The following is a 22,958-nucleotide window of genomic DNA, read 5'->3' as shown; positions in this document are numbered from 1 at the left end:
TCATGGACATTTTGTAACATACTTTGTAAAAATTGTAGGTAACAGAAACAGCGAGAGTACCTGCACCTGTTGAAATTCCTGTTACTCCACCAACTTTAGTCTCGGTGAGTAAAGAAGTTGATTGTGTTGGACCCTATTCATATCGTATCTGGTCAAATCACTTCAATATATGTTTGCAAAGATCAGTTTCTCAAACTTCTAGGAAAATGGCATCAGTGAGTTTACAAATTCGGATTTTAAGATCATACACTATTTGGCAAGAAAAAGGAGAGTTTTGTGTGGCAACCATCATATATACATTCAACAGATTGAATGAGCTTCTAATATGTGTAAGGCATTATTTCAGGCACTAGGGAGATATAAAAACCAGTCCAGCCCTCTTTGAAATTTTTGCTTTTCCATCAGAGAAAATGTACATGAACAAGCATAATAAAATATAGAAGGTGGTAAGCACCTCAACAGAGGGAGAGTCCATGGGAAGGACAGACAGTTCCAATTGGGGATGATGTGGGAAAGCTTTGTTGAATAGGTAGCATTTCCTGCTGAGCCTTCAGACTTTGTTAGGATTTGAATAAGTGAGAAAAATAGAGGGCACAGAGCTTTCCTATTATGTGATATTAATTTAATTCAACCTTAGGGACTTGGAAATACCTTACATTGATTTCCAATAGGGAATATTCCAATTTCCAGCAGAGTCTCTTTACTAATTTTTCTGGAGTCCTGATTAAAAGACCATTATGTGGCAATATGTGCGTGTTCAAATCCCACATTTGTTATAACACGTAGAAGTGATGAATGAATATGCACACATATCATTATTTCCTTTTTCTTCTCTCTTCAGGGCTTAAAGAATGTGACTGTCATAGAAGGTGAATCTGTCACCTTGGAGTGCCACATCTCTGGCTACCCATCCCCCACAGTGACATGGTACAGGGAAGACTACCAAATCGAAAGTTCCATTGATTTCCAGATAACCTTCCAGAGTGGAATCGCTCGTCTTATGATTCGCGAAGCCTTTGCAGAAGACAGCGGGCGATTTACTTGCAGTGCTGTGAACGAGGCTGGGACAGTTAGCACGTCCTGCTACCTAGCTGTGCAGGGTCAGTGGCCACCCTCCCACAGTCCCCACCTGACACTGCTTTCCACACACCTCATAATAGTGTTCCCTTTTGGAATTGGGGAGTAGCTTACAGGGTTAACTTAACTGTCAGTGCTAAGCAGGGATCACTAATGCCTCACTTCAATGAGACATTTTTGTCTTCTAGTGTCAGAAGAGTTTGAAAAGGAAACAACTGTGGCTGAGAAATTTACCACAGAAGAGAAACGGTAAAACATTCTTTTGCTAATTAGCTACTGTCCTAGTATAGTTTTGATTTTCAGTACTTTTAACACTGGCAAGTTGCAACCCAGAAGCTAATAGGAAGAGAATTCTCTTTCTAGCTTTGTCGAGTCAAGAGATGTGGTCATGACTGATACTAGCATCACAGAGGAACAAGCAGGCCCTGGAGAACCTGCCGCGCCTTTCTTCATTACAAAACCAGTGGTCCAGAAACTGGTGGAAGGTGGGAGCATTGTGTTTGAATGCCAGATTGGCGGCAACCCAAAGCCCCATGTCTACTGGAAAAAATCCGGTGTTCCTCTAACCAGTGGATACAGGTATTTTGATGGTTGAATTTGTGTGGTATGTATATGAAGCCTAAAGAGATAGAATTTACTTGCCCCACCAACTCATGAACATAGGCTCTTTCATTGTGGAGGCTTCATAGTTTGTTTTGAGGTATTTTCACCTTTTCGTACAAAGTCTTCTTAAGAAATAAAACTATGCGATAAAAGTGGACAGAAGATATGATTCTTTACATCCCAGTTTAATTCATTGATAGTGCTAGTGAAGTACAGAAAACAATGTGGATTTTTACACAAACACACAGTCTAGTCTTTCAGAAAGGATTTAAGACAACTTTCAGTAAAAACGTGTAACAAAGTCACTAAAAGATAAAAGTGTAGGAGTCATGTGATGAAGAAAAAAAGCTAGTTATGCACAAAGATCTATGCTCCTAAGTTTTCTGCATTAGAATATAAAATTTAGCTCTGAATTTCTTGCAATTTTAGATAAAGAAGAGCAACCCGATAATCTACAAATGTAGGTGTTGTACCTTAGTAATAGGAAATATAGTCTACCAGAGACTTAATACTGCAATGTTTAAAGGAATTTGTTGTTTTAGTTATTCATTTGATCTTCAAATACAGTAATGAACAAAATAATGAACAGCATGAAAATACCTATTGTTTAAATGACCTCATCATTTACTAACATAAACTTTGAAGCCACTTATTTCTATGTCTGATTCTAGCAATGTTCTATTATTTATTTTAAAGAATGTAGGAATATTCTTTAAAATAAAAATTTTAATTTGTCTGGCCCTCATTACTCATGTCCATGAGTTTTCCACAATTTTCAGCAATCTCATAGTTGTAATCTACGCTGAAGCTTAATCACATACTTAGGATCATTGACAAATAAGTCCAATACTTTCACTCACATAAGAGTGTTTTGTGAGTGATTTTTTATTTGTTTATTTCCATAAAGATACAAAGTGAGTTACAACAAACAAACTGGTGAATGCAAACTGGTGATTTCTATGACTTTTGCTGATGATGCTGGAGAATACACTATTGTTATTCGTAATAAGCATGGAGAAATTTCTGCATCTGCTTCCTTGCTTGAAGAAGGTATGTGCAACTCTAAGTAGTTTCTATGTGCATGATAAGAAATGCAGGGAAGCAGATGTGATGTGCATTTGCCAAGAGACCTGTTGCTATATCCTGGTTCTGATACTTGGCCCCAGCTGTATAGGAAATATTTTAGACCACATGGCCTCAAAAGCCATACTGGTGCTAAACTTCTAAGGTTCTAGCAATAGTTTCCATTTGGTGCATTTGTTTCTAGGCATATCATGCCCCTGAAGATGCAGGGATTCTAGATTAGTTGCCTTCCAGGTCCAGGCAGGTAACATTAGTAAGCACGATCAGTACAATGGCAAACTGGAGAGTATGTGCCTTGCCTCAAGGAAGCAGTAGTTCCCCTCCTCCAATGCGTTGTTGCCAGACCTGCAGGTTCCAGGCTCAACGTGTCTAGAGCTTCCAATATTTTTTTAAGAAGCTGGATATCAGGATTTTCAATGTTCGTAATTTGAAAAAAAAAAAAAATGTAATAGCATTCATGCCAAACAAAATGTGTCTGTGGGTCACCATTATCTCTGCTTCTGGTTCACATTTACAGTGAACCATCTGTCTCATTCAACATTCCTTAGAGGAATTTACAGTATTATCCCCCAGTAAGCAGATAAAGCACTCAAGACTGAGAAAGATAAATGGATTCCTAAAAGCCACAGAGCAAATTAGGAAGACCTCTAGGGTAGATCCAAAAGGACTGACTGTTAATAAAAATTCTTTCTACAATAGTGGTGGCTGTTTTGACTTAGTTTAAATTTGGTTTCAAAATTCAATCTGATAAATATTTATTGAGCACTTTGACAGTAGGAATTTGGAAAATCGGGCTTCTGATTACCAACTTTCACCAGTGTAGGGCTTGCCTGAGTGAATAGTGTCATGAATGCCTTTGAATAAGGACATTAAAAAATTAACTTAGGTTCTTAACTTCTAGCTGAGTATGAGTCACTGATGAAGTCCCAGCAAGAAATGCTTTACCAGACACAAATGACTACATTTGTTCAAGAACCCAAAATTGGAGAAACAGCACCTGGGTTTGTTTACCCAGGGTATGAAAAAGAGTATGAAAAAGAACAGGCCTTAATTAGGAAGAAAATGGCCAAAGATACTGTAATTGTCAGAACTTTTATAGAAGACCAGGTGAGTATAACAATAAAAACCAAGCAAACCATTTCATGAATTATGCTTTACTCCCACAATCCCCCTTTTTGTTTGATATTTTCATTTTCAAGTGATGAGGTCAGAGTTGGACAACTATTATTAGGTCCAAGTTCTCTGCTGACAAATTTCCTTAATCTTCACGACATGTTGCACCTGTGACTTTAGAAATAGGGATTACCTATACACTTCAAAATATGACTTCAAAAATGGGAATTATATATACTAAGGAAAAGACAACTATTAACACAATTAAGTTTATTAATGCCAAGATCTCTTCATCTGTATGATGAACATCCCAAATGTAACCCATACTCTTGGAATACTATTTTACCCTAGATACTATAGCATTCACTGGCAAAGATGACTGTAATGCAGGTTTAAAAAAACAAAACTAACGAACAAGCTCTAAACTCTGCTCCAAGTTAAAAACTTCAGTCAATTCTTAACTCTGAAACTAATACATATTTTAAAAAATTTCTATCAGTGGGGTATATCTATTGAACAAACTATCATCTTTTTACTGCATAGGAATTTCATATTTCTTCCTTTGAAGAGAGACTTATTAAAGAAATTGAATACAGAATAATAAAGACTACATTAGAAGAACTTCTTGAAGAAGATGGAGAAGAAAAGATGGCAGTTGACATTTCTGAATCTGAAGCTATTGAATCAGGATTTGATTTAAGACTCAAGAATTATAGAATTCTTGAGGGGATGGGTGTCACTTTTCATTGCAAGATGTCTGGATATCCATTACCCAAGGTAAAATAGAAACATTTATCATACCTCCATGCCACAATAAAGATACAAATAAGTTACAATATAGTTATGTAAATTTTATTCATATACACATGCTATTCTTTGCAGATTGCATGGTACAAAGATGGCAAGCGCATCAAACATGGAGAAAGATACCAAATGGATTTTCTACAAGACGGCAGAGCTAGTCTGCGTATACCTGTTGTTCTTCCAGAAGATGAAGGAATCTATACAGCATTTGCTAGCAATATTAAAGGAAATGCCATTTGCTCAGGGAAGTTGTATGTGGAGCCCGCTGCACCGCTTGGAGCTCCAACTTACATACCCACACCAGAGCCAGTGAGCAGAATCAGGTAGGACTTGAAATGACTTTGGTTGTTTAGTATTTAAATTGTCTTAAAACACCAGATATCCCAGGAGCAAATTGCTATTGCATGAGAAAAATTCGAGGGCTGACAGCACAGAAACTTACCATTCACAATGCTGACCATTGCCAAGAGTTTTTATTTCTTGCGCCTGTGTAAGATGAGCAAAGAATTGTTGTTAGTGGAGCACACTATTCATTTTCCTGGTGCTGTAGGTAATATAACAATAGCTCTCATTAATTTAAGACCTGCCCTAATTAATACAGCAACCTTGCAATGTGGGGATTATTATTATTATTTTTGGAAATGGGAATACTAAGGGTCTGGGAGCCTATGAAGATTGCCTCAGTTCATCCAGCCTGTAAGTGGTGATGCCAGTATATAAAATCCAAGCCAGCCTGGCTGCAATGTGTAGATAGGGTTTTGTGTTGTTTTGTTTCCAAATATAATTTTATGTTTTTCCTCCTCTTAAATAAAAAAGGATGTTTTTCTTTTTTCATAAATTTGTTCATTGGTTTATTTAACCATCCAACATTCATTAAGATGTTTTTTTATAATTAAATCAAGAAGGCATGGTGACTAATTAAACCTAGATAGTGAGAAAAAGACAGCATTACAGATTATTCCAAGATTTTGAGTCTGGGTGCCCAGATGTGTTAAACAGGATTGAGGATATAGGAAAAATATAGCTTTGAGGAAATAATAGTATATTCTGTTTTGAACGCCAATAAGTTTGAGGTTCCTTCTAATACGTACAAGAATTAGATTCTAAAGTAACATTAATGAATAAGACAGAGGCTTGTTTGGTTTGCTGTTTTCTTTATATCTCATGAAAATATTCTGTTTTTCAGATCTATCTCTCCACGTTCAGTGAGCAGGTCTCCTATACGCATGTCTCCTGCAAGGATGTCACCTGCACGGATGTCCCCTGCAAGGATGTCCCCTGCACGGATGTCCCCTGGACGTAGGCTGGAGGAAACAGATGAGTCACAACTTGAGAGATTGTATAAGCCAGTCTTTGTGTTAAAACCTACTTCTTTCAAATGTTTAGAAGGACAAACTGCCAGATTTGACTTAAAGGTTGTGGGTAGACCTATGCCAGAGACACTCTGGTTTCATGATGGTAAGTATAAGTTTTTGCTCACAAATCATTAAATACAAAAACAAGTTTATGTGTATATTCAACAAGTTTTTTTTAAAGTATTTTAAAATCTGCTTTCTTTTTTACTTATTTTTTGACAGGCCAGCAAATTGTCAATGACTATACCCATAAAGTAGTTATTAAAGAAGATGGTACCCAATCACTGATTATTGTCCCTGCAGCACCCAGTGATTCTGGGGAGTGGACTGTGGTTGCCCAAAACAGGGCAGGCAGATCTTCAATTTCAGTGATTTTAACTGTGGAAGGTAAAATAAAATGAAATGGAAATAAAGAAATGTACCTTGTCACTGGGCTATAAACAGGTATTTCAGCCCTACTCACTCTAAATTGTGACCTTTCTCTTTCAGCTGTGGAACATCAGGTAAAACCAGTGTTTGTGGAAAAACTGAAAAATGTCAATGTAAAGGAAGGCTCCCGACTTGAAATGAAAGTCAGAGCTATGGGTAACCCCAACCCTGACATTGTATGGTTGAAAAACAGTGACATCATTGTACCTCATAAATTCCCCAAAATCAGGTAAGTTTTTTTTGGAAATAATAAAACTAAGCTCATTATACAAATCCAATAAGCAAGGAAGCGATAATACTTCTGTATTGATGATTTTTTTTTTCACTTTTTATAGGATTGAAGGAACCAAGGGAGAAGCTGCCCTTAAAATCGATTCCACTGTTAGCCATGATTCTGCCTGGTATACTGCAACTGCTATTAATAAGGCTGGCCGAGACACCACAAGATGCAAAGTAAATGTTGAAGTTGAGTTTGCAGAACCTGAGCCAGAGAGAAGATTAATCATCCCACGAGGGACATATAGAGCAAAGGAGATTTCAGCCCCAGAACTGGAGCCCCTCCATTTGCGGTATGGTCAAGAGCAATGGGAGGAAGGTGACCTCTATGACAAAGAGAAGCAACAGAAGCCATTTTTCAAGAAAAAACTCACTTCTTTAAGACTCAAGCGCTTTGGGCCTGCCCACTTCGAATGCAGGCTAACACCAATTGGCGACCCAACGATGGTGGTGGAATGGCTTCATGACGGAAAGCCGCTTGAAGCAGCCAACAGACTCCGTATGATCAACGAGTTCGGGTATTGCAGCCTTGATTATGCAGTTGCATATTCCAGAGACAGTGGCGTGATTACTTGCAGAGCCACTAACAAATATGGAACAGATCATACGTCCGCTACTCTTATTGTTAAAGACGAGAAAAGTCTTGTGGAAGAAACTCAATTGCCTGAGGGGAGGAAAGGCTTACAGAGAATTGAAGAATTAGAGAGAATGGCTCATGAAGGTGCACTTACGGGTGTAACAACAGATCAAAAAGAAAAGCAAAAGCCAGACATTGTCTTGTTCCCAGAGCCAGTGAGAGTACTTGAAGGGGAGACCGCTAGATTCCGCTGCCGAGTGACAGGCTACCCTCAGCCCAAACTCAACTGGTATCTCAATGGGCAGCTCATCCGCAAAAGCAAAAGGTTCAGAGTGCGCTATGATGGCATTCATTATCTGGACATCGTGGACTGCAAATCCTATGATACAGGTGAAGTCAAGGTCACCGCAGAAAACCCTGAAGGTGTGATAGAGCATAAGGTGAAACTCGAGATCCAACAGAGGGAGGATTTCAGGTCTGTCCTTAGGCGAGCTCCTGAACCCAAGCCGGAGTTTCACGTTCATGAACCAGGAAAACTGCAGTTTGAAGTACAAAAAGTAGATAGACCTGTTGACACCACTGAAACCAAAGAAATTGTGAAGTTAAAAAGGGCTGAAAGAATTACCCATGAAAAAGTGCCTGAAGAGTCAGAAGAGCTGCGCAGTAAGTTCAAGCGCAGGACGGAGGAAGGCTACTATGAAGCCATCACCGCCGTGGAGCTCAAGTCTCGCAAGAAGGATGAGTCCTATGAGGAGCTCCTAAGGAAGACAAAAGAGGAACTTCTGCACTGGACCAAAGAGTTAACCGAAGAGGAGAAGAAAGCCCTTGCCGAAGAAGGCAGAATCACAATTCCAACTTTTAAGCCTGATAAAATTGAACTAAGTCCTAGTATGGAGGCCCCCAAAATCTTCGAAAGGATCCAAAGCCAAACAGTGGGCCAAGGCTCCGATGCACACTTCCGGGTCAGAGTTGTGGGGAGACCAGACCCTGAATGCGAATGGTACAAAAATGGTGTAAAAATTGAGCGGTCTGACCGAATCTACTGGTACTGGCCTGAAGACAATGTTTGTGAATTGGTCATCAGAGATGTGACTTCTGAGGACTCTGCCAGCATTATGGTAAAAGCCATCAACATAGCTGGGGAAACCTCAAGTCATGCATTCTTACTCGTCCAAGGTAATTTGAATGTCTTTCATTGGAGGGACCTGTCTCTATGTATCCATGAATAGCCATTAGTGTATTTCTTTTAATTTTCTTTTCCCGTAACTCACATTGTGAACTGAATTTAATATAATGTGCTTTTCTTTTTCTTTTTCTTGTAGCCAAGCAATTGATCACTTTCACACAGGAATTACAAGATGTCGTTGCTAAGGAAAAAGACACCATGGCAACCTTTGAATGTGAAACTTCAGAACCATTTGTCAAAGTGAAATGGTATAAAGATGGTGTGGAGGTTTATAAGGGAGATAAATATAGGATGCACTCTGACAGAAAGGTTCACTTCCTCTCTGTACTGACCATTGACACATCTGATGCTGAAGACTACAGCTGTGTACTTGTGGAAGATGAAAATATCAAAACAACCGCTAAACTTATTGTCGAAGGTAGTAAATAATGATTTCATTGTTTGCTTAAGTTTTAAAGTCACCCTTAGTAGGTGATAAAATTAGCTATGCAATTTCCCTTTCATAAAAACAATTATTTCGGAATTGGATACAAGTTTCATATCCAGAATCATTAATTTATGTTCCTTATTAAGAATATTGGCAATTTGAATTTTTTTAAAGCAATTCTATTTTGATGTCTTGTTTTTAAAATTTTTTAGTTTAAATATAACTCTCTACTTTCAAAAATAATTTTTAAAATTAAAATAACTCCTTTGTATTAAAAATGTACTTCTCAGTTCATCAGCAGGTAGATATTAAGATTATTTCTGACAGTATGGGGAGGATAAGAGACATACGAGGCGTTGCCTCTATCCTGAGTCTGAATGCATCATTCTCTGAAGAAATTGATTTCTCTTTATCTTATACTTCAGGTGCAGTTGTTGAGTTTGTGAAAGAACTTCAGGACATAGAAGTTCCAGAATCATTTTCAGGAGAGTTGGAGTGTATTGTATCTCCAGAAAATATAGAAGGCAAATGGTATCACAATGATGTGGAGCTTAAATCCAACGGCAAATACACAATTACATCCCGCCGTGGACGTCAGAACCTCACAGTCAAGGATGTAACCAAAGAGGACCAGGGAGAATACAGCTTTGTCGTCGACGGGAAAAAGACAACCTGTAGACTTAAGATGAAACGTAAGCCTTCTCGTTCCTGTCAGCCTGTGGTAAGCATTGTTATGGTTTATTGATGAAAATGATCATAACATTCTTTTTCTCCTTATATTTCACAGCCCGCCCCATTGCTATCCTACAAGGACTTAGTGATCAAAAAGTCTGCGAGGGTGACATTGTTCAGCTTGAAGTTAAAGTGTCCTTAGAAAATGTGGAAGGCGTCTGGATGAAAGACGGCCAAGAAGTGCAGCCCAGTGACCGGGTTCACATCGTGATAGACAAACAATCTCACATGCTGCTCATTGAAGACATGACTAAGGAAGATGCTGGAAATTACTCCTTCACCATCCCAGCCCTTGGGCTCTCCACCAGTGGACGCGTCTCTGTCTACAGTGAGTGTTACTTAACAGTTTTATGTTTACATTCTCCAGTGAAGTAGAGAACTTTAAGGAGCAGACACTTTATACAATGCACATTCATAATTCTTTTATCTTTTTGTGTGGTTTTTCAGGTGTTGATGTGATAATACCTCTAAAAGATGTTAACGTGATTGAGGGTACCAAGGCTGTGCTCGAATGTAAGGTCTCAGTCCCTGATGTGACTTCCGTTAAATGGTACTTAAATGATGAACAAATCAAGCCTGATGACCGCATACATGCCATTGTCAAAGGCACTAAGCAACGACTAGTGATTAACCGAACGTATGCGTCAGATGAAGGACCTTACAAACTAATGGTTGGCAGAGTTGAAACCAGCTGTAATCTGTCTGTAGAAAGTAAGGATTATTTCACTTTACTAATCATTATTTTAAGTATTCTACTTTCCCAGTGCAATAATAACCAAGTGATTAATTTATTTTTCCCCAGAAATTAAAATTATCAGAGGTCTTCGTGACCTTACTTGTACAGAAACCCAAAATGTGGTCTTTGAGGTTGAGCTGTCCCACTCAGGAATTGATGTCTTATGGAACTTTAAGGACAAGGAGATCCAGCCCAGTTCCAAATATAAAATTGAAGCACATGGAAAAATATATAAATTGACAGTTCTAAATATGATGAAAGATGATGAAGGAGAATACACATTTTATGCTGGAGAAAATATGACATCTGGAAAACTTACTGTGGCAGGTTGGTACATTTATCATTTAACCTAAGTTCTTACATGAAGTGGTTGTTTTAAGGAATTGTTTTCCGTTTTTTCCCAAATTCCATCAGTTTCCCATTTCCATGCCTCTGCTTATGCTGTTCTCTAAGCCAATAGTACCCTCAGCACTGTCTCCAGCAGCCTAAATTCCACGTGTTCTCCCAGGCCTACCTCAAATGCTACCTCCTCCATGAAGCCTTCGTTAATCTCCCCATTTGTATAGGATCTCTTCCTCCTCCAACCCCACATGTGTGTGCCTTTTTCATGACCCTTATCATATACTCATCTTATTCCCTGTTTCCTCTTCCCACACCAGAGTATAAATTCCTGAAATCCGGAATTGCTTCTTTCTCTTCGTTTTATTCTCCAATATCTTGCACATGATAATAAGTGTTTGCTGAATTGAGTTTTACTTAAACTTTCCTGTTTGAAAGGTTTATTTCTTTTTTGAGCACACTTCTTTAACCTTTGTTTCTTTTATTCACTTCTTGCTTTTTTATGAAGCCTATGAATATTTTAAAAATACAACTAAATGTAGCTGTGTATCTCTTTCTTATAACACAAAGTGGAAATAAAACCTTTCTCATTCAGCAGAAATCCTTAGCTTTACAATGAAAAAATCAGAAATATGAACTAATTGTCAACAAAAAACTAGAGGTCATCATTAATTTATTTGGTTCACTACAATTTAAGTATTGAGTAGTTGAGGTACTACATTCAGATTAAATTGTGCTGTCCATGACATCTGCTATATAAGCAAGTCATATGGTAATGATGTGTCTTATTTCGTATGGAAGTTTCATGGTTTATACTTTATTACATTATAAGGTTTCCTCAGAGATTTGACCACGAAAAGAGAATGATTTTTACTATACAGGAATCCCTAATCTTATAGAAACTTTGATAACTTGTACATTTTGTTTAGCAAATTTTTTTTTCCATTCAAATATCAGACATATTTCCAGGAAATAATCTTTAAAAGACCAAGTAGAATGCTTTTGAAGAAGAAGGATTTGAGTTAGAGGCCATCCATGTGGTATGCTGTGCATTATGGCTCTCAGAATTCCAATTAATCTAACAGTTGCTTTTCCTTCACAAAACTTTCCTGACTCCAGAATTTTCCCTGATTATCAATCATGCATACTTACAATAAGGGACGTCTGTGGTACCTTCTTGATATGGATAAAAATAATCTTATCAGACATTTCATAATCAAACTCATGTTTTTCAATTGATATTGTATATTTAATTGTGCAAGAATTTCTTTATTATGTAAATATTTTAAAAGAATTCACACTTGTACTTGTCTTGTTCTGAAGGAGGGGCCATCTCCAAGCCACTCACAGATCAGACTGTAGCTGAATCTCAGGAAGCTGTGTTTGAATGTGAAGTTGCCAACCCAGATTCCGAAGGTGAATGGCTGAAGGATGGCAAGCATCTACCTCTGAGCAACAACATCAGAAGTGAATCCGATGGCCACAAAAGAAGACTTATTATTGCTGCCACCAAGTTAGATGACATTGGAGAATACACCTACAAGGTGGCCACTTCCAAAACATCTGCTAAACTCAAAGTTGAAGGTCAGTTATATAATAACAGGTTTATCATTTTCAAATCATATTACATTTTTGACATCATTTTAAAGGCATATGGTATGACTATTTTGGATACCATAAATCTTCATTTCATAAAATTGTTATAAATTCTCTAAACTTTTCTTTCTGAACCATCTACAACAAGGTCGAAATTGCTTATCAGATGTGTCTGTGTGAAGAAAGCATTTCTTAAGTTCTGTGAAACAGCTAAGTTAGACACTCTGATTCTTCATTCTTCTTTCACCCTCCTCCAGTCTGTTAAGCTATTAGTTTATGGCTATGCAAACTGTATCTCATTCAACTATAGAAAAATCATTGCACAATGTACAGGTCTAACTTGATCCCAGGTTTCCCTAAATAATCTCAAGGGGTCTTTTGTAACGGATGCTATATAACTGCAAAATTTTTTATAACCATTTTTTTGCAAGATGACGTGGTAATAATCTTCTCTCCCTGATGATATTAGCTATATTTTCTAAACCAATTATAAATTTGTCTTCAGCTGTCAAAATTAAGAAGACTCTGAAGAATCTCACAGTGACAGAGACACAAGATGCTGTTTTCACTGTCGAGCTTACACACCCCAATGTCAAAGGTGTCCAGTGGATAAAAAATGGGGTTGTGCTGAAATCCAATGACAAATACAATATCTCAGTCAAAGGAACAATTTACTCTCTGAGAATTAAAAACTGCACCATTATGGATGAGTCTGTTTATGGCTTCAAGCTTGGACGGCTAGGGGCCAGTGCCAGACTGCACGTAGAGAGTAAGTCAACTTAGAAACACTTTACAAGTAGCCAAACCATTGTCACTATTAAGTTAAGCACATCACTGAATTTCTCCAACTTTCCTCATTTAGCTGTCAAGATCATTAAAAAGCCAAAGGATGTGACTGCCTTGGAAAATGCCACCGTTGCCTTTGAAGTCAGTGTTTCCCATGACACAGTTCCTGTAAAATGGTTCCATAAGAATGTGGAGATTAAGCCAAGTGACAAACACAGACTGGTCTCAGAAAGGAAGGTCCACAAGCTCATGCTGCAGAATATTGCCCCCTCGGATGCTGGGGAATATACAGCTGTGGTGGGGCAGCTGGAGTGCAAAGCGAAATTGTTTGTGGAGAGTAAGTATTAAGCAGCCCTTCGACACTTTTCCTTGATGATCCCTGTGCCGTCATTTGCTTGTTTGCTTTGCTTCATCTATTTTTTTAAAATAAAATCTGTTAACTGAAATACTCTCCAATTTTCCCAAGCATTACATATTACAAAGACCATGAAAAATATCGAGGTGCCTGAGACCAAAACTGCCTCCTTTGAGTGCGAGGTGTCCCATTTCAATGTCCCTTCCATGTGGCTGAAGAATGGTGTGGAGATTGAGATGAGTGAAAAGTTCAAGATCGTTGTGCAGGGGAAACTCCACCAGCTGATCATCATGAACACCAGCACAGAGGACTCAGCAGAGTATACGTTTGTCTGCGGCAATGACCAAGTCAGTGCCACCCTGACAGTGACTCGTAAGTAGAAATAGAATATTCAGTAGACTCATTGTTATTTCATATCCTACTTTTTCTTCCTGACCGTTTAATCCACTCAAAAGTCCTTGACTGAAGCATCTACTGTGTGCTCACACTGAATTAGGCACTAGCATCTCCACTTGGATAAAATTTCTCAGTTACAGTAGCAATGAAAGGCTACCTAGAAAGATGCTCCAGAGTCTGTCACTTGATCTTTCTGTTCTTCTGTCGGTCAGCATTGTCCTGTACAGGATCACATGGAAAGTATCAAAGTTCACATCTCTGAACTGTAATCATGTCAACAGATGTGCTAAAAACATTCCAAGTTTTCATTCTGCACTTGTTATAAGCCACATCATATTTACATAAAGTCTCCTTGGGTGTTTTCCTTTTTCCCCTTTGCAGCAATCATGATCACATCCATGCTAAGGGACATCAATGCTGAAGAAAAAGACACCATTACTTTTGAGGTGACAGTGAACTATGAGGGCATCTCTTACAAATGGTTAAAGAATGGTGTAGAAATTAAATCAACTGACAGATGCCAGATGAGAACCAAAAAGCTGACACACTCACTGAACATCAGGAATGTTCACTTCGGGGATGCTGCTGACTATACCTTTGTGGCTGGAAAAGCTACATCGACAGCCACCCTATATGTGGAAGGTATGGCTTCTTCATAAATGTCATATCCATAGGAAAAAATGTCAACCATACTGTATAAAATGTTTCTTCATCAATTGATGAATAGATAAATAAAATGTGGAATATCCATACAATGGGATATTATTCATTAATAAAAATAAAGTGTTTATACATGCTACAATGTGGAAGAACTTCGAAAACTTTATGTTAAGTGAAAGAAGCCAGTCACAAAGGACGATGTATTGCATGATTCCATTTACGGTGTATGAGATGTACAAAATTCACAAATCTATGGAGATATAGATTGGTGGCTGCCTCAGTCTGGGGGGAGACGATGAGAAGAGTCTAGGGGGTGATGGCTAAGGGGTGAATTGTCTCTTTTTGGGAAAATGAGAATGTTCTAAAATCGATTGTGGTTATGACTGCACAACTCTGAATACACTGAAAGCCACTGAATTGTATACTTTAAATGGGTGAATTGTGTAGTTTGTGAATTATATCTCAATGAAACCATTAAAAATGTTAATTTTTTGACATGCTGTCTTCCAGCTCGTCATATAGAATTTAGGAAACACATTAAGGACATTAAGGTTCTTGAGAAGAAGCGAGCCATGTTTGAATGTGAAGTTTCTGAACCTGACATCACTGTACAGTGGATGAAAGACGGCCAAGAACTGCAGATCGCAGACAGGTTCATTGTGTTGTCTTGCTACATTCCGGTAACTCCCAGGTTCCTCTGAGTTATGGTACATTAAACTCCTATTTCTGTTCTATCCACAGAATAAAGATTCAGAAGGAGAAATACGTCCACCGCCTTCTGATCCCGTCTACCCGGATGGCTGATGCTGGGAAGTACACAGTGGTGGCAGGGGGCAACATGTCAACTGCCAACCTCTTTGTAGAGGGCAGAGATGTTCGCATTCGAAGTATCAAAAAGGAGGTTCAGGTATTGTCTACAGAGAGAGTTTTTTTTAAAAAAAATCCTCACTAGTCCTTAATCCATAGTGTTATATTTTAATTTTTGACTTCTAAATTTTCTAACCACAGTCTTTAAAGAATTAAATCAGCTCATCCCTACTGGCTTAGACTCTTCTACTGACATCAGTTTACTCACAGTTCCTACTCACTTAGGGAATATGTGTGTCTATAGCAGCTGTAGAAACCACACTGTCTAATAAATGGCTACTTGCCAACAGAACCAACCAGAAAAGAACTAAACCTTAAATTGTGACATTCACACATCAATTAGAATTGAGGAATTTAGGAGTTACGGTCAAGATGGCAGAATAGATGGTCACCAGCATCACTCTCTCCCACAAGTCAACCAATTTACAACTATAAAGCTGTAACAACAGCCAAGCTGGGTCTGCTAGAGCTCAGGCGAAGAGGAGGAGAGACCTACTGAGTTTGTGAAGGTGGGAGAAGCCATGATGAGAGAAAGAAAAAACTGCTCAGAGCATTTCGTGCCACAGCCTCTTTAAGGCTGGAGCTGCTGAGCTCATGGAGCAGGAGCCACAGAAGCCACAGCTGTGCCTTTCAGATGGAGTTGCTTCGAGGCAGCAGGGGAGAGCAAGGACACTCTCAAGAGGCCCCCAAGAGAGCAAGACCACTAATAGGGTTCCCATGGACCTACACAGGAATGTGGAGCCAGAACAACTGAAAAAAGCCATTCAGAGGCCAGTGAGTCATCACAAGGGACCGGCCCATGGCCAGTTCCATGGGAAGTGTTTGGAGCACAGGCAGTGGTGGAGACGGGCCCACCGGGGGAATGCTGGGACACAGCAAGGACAGCCGATCTGCCCCCCAATCAGCACAGGACCACTCAGAGGAGACTCATCAGGAATACAGAATTGCATGGGGTGCAGTTTGATGAAAAGACTCAGGCCCAGGTCAGAGTTTCTACACAACCCAGGTGCACCAGGTCTCTGGAGAGCCATAAGTACCTATAAGGTCAACCACCAAAGCCTGAGCTGCACAAAAAGCCTTCCCTAGAGAAAGAGAAGAAAAGCAGCAATTTAGCTCAACCACAAAGCTCAAGTACTGGTTTCCACAGGAAGTTCCCCCATTTTGGAGTAAGCAAAGGACAAAAAATTAGTTCCAGCCCAGGCACACCACCAGTGTCTTTGAGCCTGCCAGGGGACCTGAGGCTGGAGATGGGGACCAGACCCCCTGCCCACAACCAGCCACACCACCAGTGCCAAGGAGCATGCCAAAAACATCACCTGCATGTGGGTGGCCCATCACAGCTACCACAGTAAACACGGCTGCTGCAAAGGTGGCTAGACTTCACAACCACCACACGGGTGGTCCACCAGCTACTGGAGTGCATTGACACAAGGAGAGTTACCAGCAGAGACCAAAGAAGAGGATGTCTCTCTCCACAAAGCCCATTCCAGAGTGACAGAAGAAGCATCTGCTCTATGATAATATTGGGGGACCTGAACACACCTCTCAGCATTGGACAGATCATCTAGGCAACAAATCAACAGAGTAACCATTATTCTTTCAGAAGAAGAGAAGAAATCTAGGGTTATCAGTGGTGGAAGGGGGGAGGGAGAGGAGGATAGGGAGAGATTGGACAAGGGGCATAAAGAATGAGGAGGATAGGGAGAGATTGGACAAGGGGCATAAAGAATGAGGAGGATAGGGAGAGATTGGACAAGGGGCATAAAGAATAAGTACAATTTATAACAATATATATACTATTAATATTGATTTGATGTAAATATGTCAACAGTGAATCCCCCAAAATATGCATAATCAACTATGATTCAATAAAAAAAAAATAAGGAATTTAAATCAGGTGATATTTTCTCAGAAGGTTTCTATCTATGAAGAGGCACGTGTAGAGGGACTTAGTGGCTGGGCACACTTCCTGGGAGATCTAACAGGAAGCCCAGTCCCAGCAATGCTGGATTCCTGGCCACGATGTTGAGCAAACACTCTTGCTCTCTGCTACACTTGCATGCCTGTCCTCATGGATGCCAGTCTTCCCAAGTGATATAATGGAGGGAACATGTTCAGAGAAATTTCATTTGAGTTCAGCTTCATTGAACTCATCCAAAGGGGACCAGGATTTAGAGGCCTTAGGACATAGTGGGAAAGCCTTCAACGAGGACTCAGATAACCTGGACATGTCTTCCATCTTTTCTTTTCCAGTTCTGAACCTCCACTTTTAAAATGTGGATAATAATTTCTACCTAGCCTACAAAGTTATTGTTCATATCATATGAAATCAAATTGAATAGTAACTTAAAAGAACTTTGTAAATAATAAAAAGCCCCCAGATAGAAAGTGTCAGTATTTCTGCTATTATTAAGTATGAAGCAAGCATTTAAGGATAAACTAATTGTTCCTTTGGGGCAGACTCCCTCCTCAGTGCAGGTGTAAGCATGATTCTTTACAAAGGAAGGTTGGGTACAGTTTGTCCAAGACTAGGCAGGAAAAGTTAGAATGACTATAATCAGCCAACTTTTTATATCATAACGTATAGGTTTTGCATGCTCTTTAAATGAATTATTTTAGAAGTGCATTAACTGAGAGGAAACCAGGGCTTCACTTTTCTTTTTATGCTGCTCCATTAACAGGTCATAGAGAAGCAGCGTGCTGTCGTTGAGTTTGAAGTCAATGAAGATGATGTTGATGCCCACTGGTATAAAGATGGCATTGAAATCAATTTCCAAGTTCAAGAACGACACCAATATGTGGTGGAGAGAAGAATCCACCGGATGTTCATCTCTGAGACTAGACATAGCGATGCAGGCGAATACACCTTTGTGGCAGGAAGGAACAGGAGTTCTGTTACTCTCTATGTCAACGGTACGTAGGGAGAAATTTTAACATATTTGGTGGATCCATAGGGAATAATCCTCCCCTCTAAGTCACTAAAGTTCTTACAGTGCCTGGATAATATCTAAGGAATCCATGATACTCATATGGTTGCTGCCACATTGATCTTCACATTATACCTATGGAAAAGGGAGGGCAGCTGTTATAAGGACTGTTGAGATGTCACTTCCAGAAAATGCCTAATGGCCAGATCCTCATTTAGTTGATCAACATTATTGATTATCCACCATGTGTCAATTATAATATACCCCAAATGGGTTTCTAGATACAACATTAAACTGTTTTAGTTCTCTGCCCTCCTTCTACCCTAACTGCTTAAGTACTAGTAGCACTACCTAGCGATAATGGCATTTCCAGCCTCTGGAATGGAGTGCCTGGGAAAACCCAAAGGTCCCCTTTAAGACCATGGATGTTCTAGAGAGCTACAGACAATGTAAAACTGGGTCCTCTCTGCCTCAAGCTCTAAAGCCAGGGGCTGTTACTGTGGAGGGGGAATTCCACATGCTACAAAGCACTCTTGAGAAGCCTCGTAACAGCCCTCAGGGGAGTGCCATTACACCTCTGCTTTCCTCATTAGAAACCTTAGAGCTCAATTGGGGGCTGGCCTAGATCTGAGACTAACCTAGATGCACAGAGAAGAATGGAACCTACCTTCCCTATCCTCATCTTGGGCCATATCGCTCAGAACAGTATACCCCTGAGGCAGATGCAAGAACATTAAGGATGATGGTGAACCACATTACCAGCATTCTCTGGGTCCCTAGATGATCCGGTTATTATATCTCTGTATTAGTGATGGAGAAACTGAAGCACAGAGAAGAAAAGGTCTTTACTATGGTAGTGTCAGAAATCAGGCCCACAGAAGTTATTTCTCCCTACTGCTAGGTTCCATAACTACCCAGATCCCCTCACTCATCACGACACTAAGAACATGCTTTGATTAGCATAACAGGAAAGCTGAATTTTGTTAAATCTACTTAACTGCGTTTAGCTAGGTATGAAATAATCATTCATTCATTCATTCATTCAATACTAGCTGATTGCATTTCACTGGCACCTGTATATGATGAAATGACTGTTACATATGTGCAAATACTCACAAAACAAACAGACATGCGTGGGATGAGCCACCTCACCACATGATTTGCCCAAATGACTTTTAAAAATAGATAGTAAGTTGTTCTAAACTTCCTTAGTGTATCATCCATTACTACTCCCCCACCCCAACCAGGAACTAGGGTAATCATGCTTCTGGTTTGAAACTCAGAATTCTCAGCATCCCCAAAATATCAAAAATATCATTCTGAAGCTGCTCCCTCTACACGAGGACAAAATTCCAAGTATTTTCTTCCTTCATGCACAAAAATGTTTTAATATTCTGAGGCAAGTAAAAATATCACAATTCCAAAGTTTTGTTTTGAGGCATGTAATCAACTGGCAACAAATTAATGTAGAGATTCCAGTGTTCTCCTGTGTTTTGAAACTTTTTCATGGGTTATGTGTTATTTAATTTTAGCTCCTGAACCACCCCAGATTCTGCAGGAACTCCAGCCTGCCACTGTGCAGTCTGGCAAACCTGCCCGCTTCTGTGCGGTCGTGTCTGGCAGACCACAGCCCAAAATTTCCTGGTACAAGGAAGAGCAGCTGCTTTCCACTGGCTTCAAATGCAAATTTCTTCATGATGGGCAAGAGTACACACTTTTGCTAATTGAAGCCTTCCCAGAGGATGCGGCTGTCTATACTTGCGAAGCCAAGAATGACTACGGAGTTGCCACAACCTCAGCTTCACTTTCAGTGGAAGGTAGGAATGACGAGCTACTTCCAAGCTTTAAAACAAAAGCCAAGAAGCCAGCTTTTGTGCTCTCCCAATGCATTTAAAAATACACTTTGGAGCTCATAAAAATAGATCGCTACCCAACTTTGAAACCACTCTGCTGCAACATAAAGATAAATCTGAATACTCCTTTCTATGAGGCCTGAATGGTGACTTAACGATGATAAATTTTGTCTTCTTATTTAGTTCCAGAAGTTGTGTCTCCTGATCAGGAAATGCCAATTTATCCTCCTGCCATCATCACCCCACTTCAGGACACTGTCACTTCCGAGGGACGGCCAGCCCGTTTCCAGTGCCGAGTTTCTGGAACAGGTAGGTTTATGAGCAAAAGGTACCACTCAATCAGAGTTAGCTGCTGCCATTCTGAATTGGAGCATGTGTTCCAAACACCACCAGTCCTTCCCCTCACCCCAGAGTCTGACCTTGGTGGAAGACGACAATATATGCAGTGACATTTCAAGCCAATTGTGATCTCAGACAGACCTCAGAGACAGAAAAGATACATAAAATGAATAAAGGATTCATTTATCCCAAATGAAAATCACTCATTTTTTTTCATTTTTTTTGGCTTTTGTATACCACCACCAAAGGGAAATTCTCAAAGCTTGAGCATCTCACAGCCCTCTTAAGAAGTTTTATTGTTTTGTTTAGTATGCTTCTCCCATTAGTTTAAAACCAAATCTCTACCTTGCCAAGAGCTATTTTTCTAAACAAGTTAGTATTTCAAGTTGGTCTTCTGACCTTACACTTTCCTTATCTGGGATGGAGATAGTCATCTAGAAACCTAATGGACCTACGTGATTTATGAGCATCGTTAGAGAATATAATGTACGTAAAGCACCTCTAGGCATGGTTACCAAGTGACTGATGTGCAGTGCCTTCATTTGATTATCACCATGAGATGAATTATATAAACATAAAAGTCCAGTATTAGGTGACCAACATGAACAAGTACCGTAAACTCTGTGTGTTTGAAGCACGGTACTCGAGAAATACTAAATATCAGTAAATGAGGACTGATTTGATAATATTCTACCGATATAGTGTCACCTCTCCCAGAGTGATGGAGATGCAAAGGATTACTCAAAGCCCATTTCTTCCGAGCAGAGAGGGGCCTGAAAGGGTTACTTCCAGGACCTTCAAGAGAGAAACATTCCTTGGAAATAACCCTGAATCAGGTTTTCTCTCAGTATTTATTGTCCAGGCAAGAAAGTTATAGAAAAGGAACAAAGGTGGTTACAAAAAGAACAACAAGATAATTGTCATGGCAACACTCATTAGGTTTAGCTGCACCAAGGACATCTGCCCTTAGAGCAAGCATTTTTGCTGCTGTGTTACAATTTTTTATCTACAACAGAGACTTTAGCCCTTGGAAAGTTTTCTGTCTTTCCCAAGCTTAACATTTCCATGTGCTAGGCCCTGTGAAAATACATTTGCTTTATTAATGTTGGTATCCTCCACAATACAGTAAATTAAAGTGTATTTGAAAATCAAATTTACTAAAGCTAAACTGAATAATTTATCCATTCATTGAATTTTTACAAGCAAATTTTCTTATAAATATGCATACGTATGGATCATCCAAAGTAGTAACAGAAGTCTTTAACTATATTTGTATAGTGCTTTGTGGTCTATAACATATTATGACTTTAAGGTGTTGCAAAAATATATTCAAAGCCCTCTACAAGACTCCAATTTGGGGAGAAGGAGAAAGAAAAATTCTTTATCTTTTCAGTGTGACTAATGTCTTTAAACGTTTGAATGGGCTTAAAAATTCATAAGATCATTAACTCCCCATGTATGGTAGTATTTATACACATATAGAAGTTTTTAGCACCCTCTTAAAGGCTTCTTTTCTTTATGACAGAAATTAAATTCATTAATAGAATGCCTTTTCAAAAGCTTACCAAATCTCATAGTTTCATGCCCCTGGGACTCAAAATATTCACACAACTTCCTCTGACCAGGTGTTGCCTTAAGTAAGCAAGTGCAGCACTGTCTTCCACAAATTGGAAAGAAATTATGAGTCTTCAAAAGCCCTGGTCCCATATTTTGGGGGACTCGGTACATTCTGAAGCATAAAATATGGTCCTGAGCAATCAGGTGGTGCTTTTCTTTTTTGTCTTTTTTTTTTTCGTGTCCGGCAATGGATCACAACCCTCAGTGTCGCGCCCGGACCGGACCGGGACCGGCAACGGGATCGCAACCCTCGGTGTTGCTCCCACACCTTGCTCAGCCAGTGAGCGGGAACCGGTCTGCATGTGGGATCCGAACCCTTGGCGGGAGCGCCACCGCGCTCCCAAGTGGCGCACTGTAGCAGTGCGCCACCGGGCCGGCCCCAGGTGGTGCTTTTCTAACAGTGAAAATGAAAGGACGAAGAGTTTGGTTCTCTGCCTTTTCCTACTTACAACTTCTCCTTCGATGAACTGAATGAGGCATCGGGACACACATAAACTGCCACTGGGCATGAACTGCCAACAATGAGCTAAAAAGTGAAACCTCTCTTAGTAATGGACTTGGTGCTTCTGGCTGGGCTGCCATTATATGCATTGGTTATTGGTGTCTTGTGGCTTTGTGAGGCCACCCCACTCCCCCTAAATCTTGTTCATCCTACATCCTGAATACTTATCCAATCTACCCCCTTCTTCTATCTCCTGACTCCCCTGGTGACGGCCTAATCAACACTGTCCAAGCCTACTGCAATAGTTTCTCCTCCGGCTCCTCACTTAAGTCTTGCCTCTCACATCTGTCCCATTTCTCCCTTCCCTATCACAGTGTTGTTTT

The 22,958-nt window shown here is 39.7% G+C and overlaps 1 protein-coding gene across 1 annotated transcript in view; it reads left to right on the top strand.

The window, feature by feature from the left end:
- TTN (titin) overlaps positions 1 to 22,958 on the top strand; it is a 274,143-nt gene that overhangs the window by 23,102 nt on the left and 228,083 nt on the right. The window contains exons 17-43 of the mRNA XM_008567052.1: positions 39 to 104; positions 842 to 1,100; positions 1,266 to 1,326; positions 1,441 to 1,656; positions 2,588 to 2,730; positions 3,665 to 3,870; positions 4,420 to 4,653; positions 4,759 to 5,003; positions 5,867 to 6,138; positions 6,258 to 6,422; positions 6,525 to 6,693; positions 6,800 to 8,493; positions 8,640 to 8,921; positions 9,356 to 9,622; positions 9,718 to 9,990; positions 10,110 to 10,373; positions 10,465 to 10,725; positions 12,061 to 12,321; positions 12,839 to 13,102; positions 13,196 to 13,456; positions 13,586 to 13,846; positions 14,252 to 14,512; positions 15,041 to 15,182; positions 15,272 to 15,437; positions 18,079 to 18,310; positions 19,857 to 20,141; positions 20,361 to 20,486. Coding sequence (XP_008565274.1) covers positions 39 to 104; positions 842 to 1,100; positions 1,266 to 1,326; positions 1,441 to 1,656; positions 2,588 to 2,730; positions 3,665 to 3,870; positions 4,420 to 4,653; positions 4,759 to 5,003; positions 5,867 to 6,138; positions 6,258 to 6,422; positions 6,525 to 6,693; positions 6,800 to 8,493; positions 8,640 to 8,921; positions 9,356 to 9,622; positions 9,718 to 9,990; positions 10,110 to 10,373; positions 10,465 to 10,725; positions 12,061 to 12,321; positions 12,839 to 13,102; positions 13,196 to 13,456; positions 13,586 to 13,846; positions 14,252 to 14,512; positions 15,041 to 15,182; positions 15,272 to 15,437; positions 18,079 to 18,310; positions 19,857 to 20,141; positions 20,361 to 20,486 — 7,336 coding nt within the window. The remainder of the gene's footprint in view (positions 1 to 38; positions 105 to 841; positions 1,101 to 1,265; positions 1,327 to 1,440; positions 1,657 to 2,587; positions 2,731 to 3,664; positions 3,871 to 4,419; positions 4,654 to 4,758; positions 5,004 to 5,866; positions 6,139 to 6,257; positions 6,423 to 6,524; positions 6,694 to 6,799; positions 8,494 to 8,639; positions 8,922 to 9,355; positions 9,623 to 9,717; positions 9,991 to 10,109; positions 10,374 to 10,464; positions 10,726 to 12,060; positions 12,322 to 12,838; positions 13,103 to 13,195; positions 13,457 to 13,585; positions 13,847 to 14,251; positions 14,513 to 15,040; positions 15,183 to 15,271; positions 15,438 to 18,078; positions 18,311 to 19,856; positions 20,142 to 20,360; positions 20,487 to 22,958) is intronic.

The sequence above is a fragment of the Galeopterus variegatus genome, unplaced genomic scaffold, assembly GCF_000696425.1.
Source record: "Galeopterus variegatus unplaced genomic scaffold, G_variegatus-3.0.2 Scaffold287, whole genome shotgun sequence".
In the NCBI taxonomy this organism is placed as follows: Eukaryota; Metazoa; Chordata; class Mammalia; order Dermoptera; family Cynocephalidae; genus Galeopterus; species Galeopterus variegatus.
This window is presented reverse-complemented; position numbering and strand designations above follow the sequence as displayed.